The sequence below is a fragment of the Pogona vitticeps genome, chromosome 7, assembly GCF_051106095.1.
Source record: "Pogona vitticeps strain Pit_001003342236 chromosome 7, PviZW2.1, whole genome shotgun sequence".
NCBI classification, from domain to species: domain Eukaryota; kingdom Metazoa; phylum Chordata; class Lepidosauria; order Squamata; family Agamidae; genus Pogona; species Pogona vitticeps.
Genome location: NC_135789.1, coordinates 24,759,900 through 24,767,204, shown reverse-complemented (window position 1 = coordinate 24,767,204; position 7,305 = coordinate 24,759,900). Strand labels below are relative to the sequence as shown.

Genomic DNA, 7,305 nt, shown 5'->3' with positions numbered 1-7,305 from the left:
CAGCTGTGTAGATTATTTATAATGCCAATTAAAGTGCCATATATTAACCCACAGTTATGCACCATCTCTGTTAAATGATATCAAAAAATGGAACCTGTAGAGGCCATTTGCAGCCTTTCAGATGTTGTCAGACTGCAGATCCCATCCACCCCAACCACCGGCCAAGAATCATAGGAGTTGTAATTCTGTGGATATTAAGAGGGCCACGGGTGCTGACCCCAAAATAACCCAGTCTCCATTTTTTTATAAGATGCTTTATTTATTATTTATTCGTATTTTTCCTTGGAATGATGCCAACTCGTTTCCTCTGTCTCAGACTTCATAAGGACTAGAAATTTGCAGAACAAGTAGTTAAAAATGAAAAATGCAGTTGAGAAGTGGGATTCCATGCCATATTTTTATGGTATTTAGTGACCTTCCTCCAGTTAGCCAAGACTTGCAAAGTTTCAAAAGTTTATGTAAAACTTTATTTTAAAGTGTTTAGTTTTTTTAATTAAAAAGTTTGTTAAAAAAATTATTAAAAAGTTCATTAAAAGTTTATTAAAATTTAAAGGCAGGAAAAACAATACGACTTTCGACTTTAGATCGAAGTGTTTCAGAGCATTTAAAGTTTTGGAAGGGATGACCGCAGCTGCCGAATTTCGTCGAGAACTTAGTGTTTTACAGAAACAAGCTTATTCAGAGATGAGTCAATTAAATACAGGTACAAAAAAAAATGTTTAAAAAAAAGACAGACACACAAATGCATTCACCCGCGCCAACAGCAAAACGTCCTTCAATCGCTCCCGGATTAATACTGTTTAAGATGGTCGCCCGTCCGGCTGCGAAATGGCCACCGCCGCCTCCCTGGATGTCTCCAGACCAAGGATTTGGAGAGGCGTCCGGAGTGGCGCTGAGCGGCCCGCAGGTTCTCCGCCATCACTTGGTAGTAGTTCAAGATTGCTTGATCCCTGCAAGGAGGAAAGGAAACGGGGTCACCAAAAGTGACGCCTGAGGTCAGGGAGGATAACATGGCCCATGCTTTTCCCCAACCCACGACACACAGTTCCCTGCCCTGAAGACCCTACAATCAACATTTTTACGTGAGAGAAAGCAGACAAAGACTGACCTCACTGTCTGTGGTTCCCAACCTGGGGGGGGGGGGCAGATGTTCTTGGACTACAACTCCTAGAGTTCTTGGACAGCTCAGCTAGTGGTGAAGGCTTCTGGGAGTTGTAGTCCAAGAACATCAGGGGATCCCCCCCCCCAGGTTGGGTACCACAGAATTCTAGAGGCTGTGCAAATAGGATGAGAAATAATTATTGAGTTTCACGAAATGCTGGAAATGTTGCCCTTTTTTTTGGACTACAGTTCCCACAATCTTCCTAGCTAGGGGACTATGGGCACCGTAGTTCCAAAAAAAGGTAAACTTTTCCATCTCTAGATTTTCTCTATGGCTAATTATCCAATTTTACAAGATGCTGGAACTGCTCCTTTTGGGGTGGGGGTATAACTTGGGGGATTATGGAAGTTGTAGTTTAAAAAAATAAATCTTTGGATTTTGTTTGTAATTGAGCTGTATGCGGGAAGCACTTTTAGAAAACAGGTACAGCCTCATTGTCTCTATAAAAGAATGTCAAGAAACTATCCTTCCTTATAGGTTCCCTTGTCTACCATTGGCTTAGCTGCTGTGATGTCACAGCAGGGCTGAAGGGGAGCAGCCACGGAATGTTAACCACATGGCCTGCAGAAGAAAGACACACCCACAATGCACTTTTTTTTCCTGCTCGGGGTTGCTCCAAGTAAACTAACATAAAAACCCATCGCAAAGAAATGGACCACGAAATCCATCACTCTTTGCTTTTGGAAAAAAAATGGACCAGCAGAAGGAATTTCAGAGGCTACAGCCCAGGAAAGCTAGAGAAGAGGCAGGTGTCTGCTTTCGGACTTTACCACCCAGAATTCCCCAGCTGCCTACAGAATTCTGGGATTTGCAGTCCAGAAACACAAGCTTGCACATCTCTGGTGTGAACCAAAACACACTGACTGATTTGAAGATGCTGTGGGGGTAACTTGGTGTGTGTGTATTTCTCTCCCATCTCTACCCATTCCCCCCCCCCCCGCACTTTCAAGCACCTTTAGTTGTATTTAATTACACCCACCATATAGCATGTAGAGAAGTCACACACAGGGGGAAAATAATCAGAAATAGAGGAGGCGTAGAAATACTTTGGGGCACATGCTTCGCAGTCTCAATTAGTCAATCCATTCACTGGGTGGCCAGAGAGATTAGTACAGTTCCTGGAAAAGTTACATTTGTGGAGGGCGTCTTGTGAAAATCCCTTAGCAAAGATCCCCAGAGTATTCTGGGAGACGTAGTCCCCAAACCGTAACTCTTCCCAGTTTTTGGGTTAATAGGTAAGAATAGGGGCTTTCAGAACCACATTGTTGGGAGTTTCCTTTCTGAACAGGAAGCTAGGCCTAGCTTAGCCTCGCCGCCTTCCACGCCAGGCCCGTCTTCCAGGTGAGCCGCATTTCAGAAAGAAACTTCTCAGCTAGCCTTAGGGCAGGAATAGGAAGCTTGGATGGAGCTGGGCCTCAAAACATGCCAGCAGAGGCCCTTCTCCCACGTGAGGCTTCTATCTGACTCTAGCGGAACTCCCAGAATGGGGAGTTATGAGTCTTGTAGTCCAAGAAATAAAAAAAAAATCCCATTCCTGCTTGTAAGCTACCTCGGAAAGATTTTTGAGTGAAGAGCAAAGGAGGAGAGAAGGATGTAAATAAATAACAGCTTCAACTGTATCCAGAGTTTTGGGGAGACATAGAGGTCCCTATCTCTGCCGGATTCAGGGAAGATGGGTGAGGGTGCAAGCATGATTTAAGGCCATCGCTGGCACAGAAAGATAAGGCTGAGGGTTCAGAAACTCTTCCATGCACGTGGTCTGTGTTAAACCGAGATCGGCTTGCTTCTTTTTAATCCATGCAGCGCGTTTGTTAAAAGTATTCCAAGCAGTTAAAACGAAAAACGATCCAATTTTACCTGGTCGCATGTTTTTTTTTTAATCTTCAGTTAGAAATGAGCGGAACTGTCATGTCGCTAAGTAAATGGGAAAAAATATTGGGAACAGAGGCTTTACAAGGCGAAAGGGTTTAAGATAACTTATACCAGCTAAAAGGACTGACGGCAGATTTAGAGAATGTTTACTTCTTAATCCCAGCCACGTTTCAGCTCTTGACACGGGAAGGTGACTTTTGAACGCCTTATGGGCGGTGGCGGCTGTGTCCGGGTTTTGAGCTGAACCGTCTCCTTCAGAACAGACCCAGCACCTTGGAGAATGGCTGTAAATTGCAGCTGAGAAACTGGATAGACCTGCTCTTGAGAAATCAGCACCACCAGCCTTTTAACAGACGGAGGATATGGTAGCCTCGTTGGTCCAAAAAGGCCAATTGTGGGCTCCTCGAGATGCGTCAAGCTCCCCAAATCCTGCTCAGAAGGAACTTAATTGGTATGCAATCAACCCAGAGTTCTTGACGGACAGGAGAGGAAAAAAATGTGTGCTAATTCAAGGCTGGACAAAAAAAGATAGAACTGAGCCAAATTTTACTCCTGGCTTTGATTTAGGAACAAAACGAAACAAGGAAGTGTCGTCAGTTCATAAAGCTTTCAAAAACGACCCGGATTTTCAGCAGTGAAATCTTTTTTTGCTTTGAATTATTATTTGGGGGGGGGGCTAATGAGGCACAAAACTCAGAGCGCAGTGTCAATGTCACTCCCCCACCCCTCAAATGAAAAAGTGACAGAATCTCCCACGGTACAAAGACACATGAGAAGCAGATACAAGATTCGCCTCTTTTTAAAAAAGAAACTAGAGCCACAAGCCACAATCCTACCGGCTTCTACAATCACAGAAGGATAAAAAGATAACCCCGCATGGGTTACAAATTTAGGCGTGCAGTGAGTCGCACGCAGGATGCCACGAGGGACTGGAGGGGGAGGAAACAGTCGCCTTGTGACCCCTGCGGGTGGATGCTCTCAACAGGATTCTATGAAGGATGGAGAGCCCCCGGGAGAAGGGGGAGGCGTCTCTCGAACTCACCTCTCTTCTTGGACGATGATGTCGTTGAAGGCACGGGAGAGGCGCTTCAGCTGGCGGATGCCGGTCGAGACGAGCTCCAGATCACGATCAAATTGCCTGGGAGGAGAAAGAGAGGGAGAAAAGGTAGCTTGTGCACCAGGACATCTGGGCCGAAAGTCGTGCAAAGCAAGGAGAACGCTAGCCGAGAAGGAACCAGGTGGTAAAAAGCAGCTTTAGATCCACTTTAATCCCGACTTTTTATCTATTGGGTTGGATTCATATCTGTTTCACCCCAGGAAGCTCACACAGGTGTCCCTGTTTCTTTCCGCTTTTTCCTCCTCACAACAACCCTGTGAGGTTGTCCAGGCTGAGTGGCTGGGACAAGAGCACGCCAGGTGTAGCCTGGCTCGGTGGGAATTTAACAAAGGAGGGGAACTGAAGGCCTAGTGAACTCTAACCGCTACACCGCCCCACTTTTCCCCTCAACACCAGGAGGGGCTGCATCTTTAAAATGCTTATGGCCCTGCCCTATCCAGGGGCATCTGATTCAATTTAGGAAGGAAGGAAGGAGATGATGGATGGATGGATGGATGGATGGATGGATGGGTGGATGGATGGATGGAAGGAAGGAAGAAAGGAAGGAAAAATGGAGATGATGGATGGATGGATGGATGGATGGATGGATGGATGGATGGAAGGAAGGAAGGAAGGAAGGAAGGAAGGAAGGAAGGAAGGAAGGAAGGAAGGAAGGAAGGAAGGAAGGAAGGAAGGAAGGAAGGAAGGAAAAATGGAGATGAATGGATGGATGGATGGATGGATGGATGGATGGATGGATGGAAGGAAGGAAGGAAGGAAGGAAGGAAGGAAGGAAGGAAGGAAGGAAGGAAAAATGGAGATGGATGGATGGAATGAAATAATGGATTGATGGATGGATTGATGGGTGAGTGGAAGGAAGGAAGGAAGGAAGGAAGGAAGGAAGGAAGGAAGGAAGGAAGGAAGGAAGGAAGGAAGGAAGGAAGGAAGGAAGGAAGGAAGGAAAAAGAAGATGATAGATTGATGGAAGGAAGGAAGGAAGAAAAAAAGGAGATGATGGATGGATGGATGGATGGATGGATGGATGGATGGATGGATGGATGGATGGAAGGAAAGGAGGGAGATGATGGATAGAAGGAAGGAAGGAACAGGGGAACCCCCTTTTTTTCTCATTATACGACCACAAAGTTTTCCCACTTGCCTTCTTTGGCTGGCAGAAAGCGGGGAACCGTATGGACTTCGCAAGGCAGCGGCCCTCACTGATCTCCGGAGGGGGAAGAAATCTTTCTTAAGCTGTCGGGACCCAGCTTGATCGGGAGTCTCCTGGCCGAACGGAGACACAATCCTGGTGCTGGACGTTGGGCTCGAGACCCCGGCAAGCCGGCCGCTCCTCCGACGGGGGGTCCGTGGAGGTGAGCTTTTGTTCCTCACAGATCCCTGCACGCTGGACCCCGGGAACTGGGTGAGAGAGGCTACCAAGAGGCGCGCGGGGGCTTGGCAGCTCCCTTGAATTTTCTGAAACGTGGAAGCGGGTCAGTGTTGGAAATTGCTGGATGATACACATTTCCTTTATTTATGTCCTATTGTATTCCGCTGGGTACATTTCTATCTTACACATACGCTCAAGGCAGTACATGTGGTGTTTTTTTATCCCACCCCTACTTTACAACAGCCCTGTGAGGTAGATGAGCTAGACAGAGAGTTTACGGACCTTATTCTAAAACGGCATGAAATGACAACAGGATCTAACCTCATTCCTGGCCGTTTAGAAAAAGCAGTATCGAAAAAGTAAATGGCCTTTAGCATATTGAAATAATAATTTATAAAACAAGTGCTGCTCATTGGTAACTGCTAAAAAACATGGCACTTTACCTGCACGAAAACTCAACAGACTAGGCAAAGTAGACATCTTTTTCCCGGTTAGCTTTTTGGTCATAAAAAGAGAGTGTTTTCTTACAAATAAAAAGCAAGGGAATTTTTAAAAAGGGAAGCACAGAGGCTGAATCAGCAACACGGCCAGTTGCTAAACCCAAATTTCTTTTTAGCGCCCTATGGGTCCATACTTGCGACACTGTTCCGAAGGCAGTCTTGGCTCTCCGTGTGAGCGCCCGGAGGTTCTGCTTCTTCTCCTTCGCTTCCAGGCTCTCCCACGTTGGATTTTCGTCAAAGTTCATCTCAACCTCCTTTAACGGCATCCGTTTCCTCAGGGACATCCGCACAGCGTTCAGGTTAAGGGAGGACTTCTTTTTGAACCGATCCGGCGCTGGGCTCGCCTCCAGGTCGGATAGGATCTGGTGGTGCCGCCAGCCAGCGGTAGATCCCATGCTCTGGAACGTGGAGGCCATCTCTTCCTGCCACTAGGGCTCACCGAATGCTTTAAAAGAACATTCTCGTCAATACTCTTGCTCAAGTTTCTAGTCCTTAAGATTGCAAAATACAACAGCTGGGGGAAAGGGGAGGTTGGAGAAGTGGAGAAAAATGTGCTAAAATGTGCCCCTGCTACAAAGAAATGTGTAAAGGGGGATGGGGGAACATTGCAGGCGGACCTTTGTTGGCAAGGTGATGTCTCTGCTTTTTGAGATGCTGTCTACGTTTGTCATCGCTTTCCTCCCAAGAGGAAAGCTGGCAGAACTACATCTGCCAGAACCCAACCACCCCCAGCCAGGATGATGTGAGTTGTACTGTACCCCAGAAATGCACACACTACTCAACTAAATGCAAAATAAAGAGTCTGGAAAAGTTGATTTAGATTGCAACCCACTACAACTCCCATGGGGCACCGGCTGGGGGATTTGGGGGGTTGTAGTGGAGGCAAAAAGAGGAACACTTGAAAAGCTCCGACCTCTAGAAGTTTTGTTTGTTTGGCTTCTTTTTAAAAAAAAGGAGTAGTAGCGCATCCTCCGTTACTCCTCCGGCTGTGTTGAGCTACAGCTCCCATGATCCCCGGCCAGCGGGCCATGGGAATTGTAGTCCAACTTAGCGGGAAGGACCGGGGCTGGTGAGAACTCGGAGGGAAAGGGGGAGAGAAACGGAGAATATTTGCAAGTGTGTTTTACTAAAATCCGGGACGAACTTCCAAATTAACCCACTTTGGTAATTAAGGGCGGGTCTGACATAAAGGAAAGGGGGGCCTTTCTGGGCCATTTTTTTTAAAGATGCCAAGGCAGCTTTCTGTTGCACGCAATTCGCTAATTATTGTGATGATTGAGATCAGGAC

At 46.6% G+C, this 7,305-nt stretch overlaps 1 protein-coding gene across 2 annotated transcripts; it reads right to left on the bottom strand.

The window, feature by feature from the left end:
* Positions 1-444: 444 nt before the first annotated feature.
* On the bottom strand, positions 445-6,484 carry PIMREG (PICALM interacting mitotic regulator). 2 transcript variants are annotated; one of them, XM_072978358.2, is made up of 5 exons: positions 6,152-6,484; positions 5,290-5,603; positions 4,077-4,172; positions 3,020-3,076; positions 728-950 (listed from the first exon to the last, which is right to left on the bottom strand). In XM_072978358.2, exons 1-4 carry the CDS (start codon positions 6,431-6,433, stop codon positions 3,046-3,048), a joined length of 723 nt encoding a protein of 240 aa, XP_072834459.2. In that variant the 5' UTR covers positions 6,434-6,484; the 3' UTR covers positions 728-950; positions 3,020-3,045. The 2 variants fall into 2 exon arrangements, with proteins under 2 accessions (XP_020659611.3, XP_072834459.2); XM_020803952.3 differs by lacking the exon at positions 3,020-3,076 and having other exon boundaries at positions 445-950; positions 6,152-6,482.
* Positions 6,485-7,305: the final 821 nt, after the last annotated feature.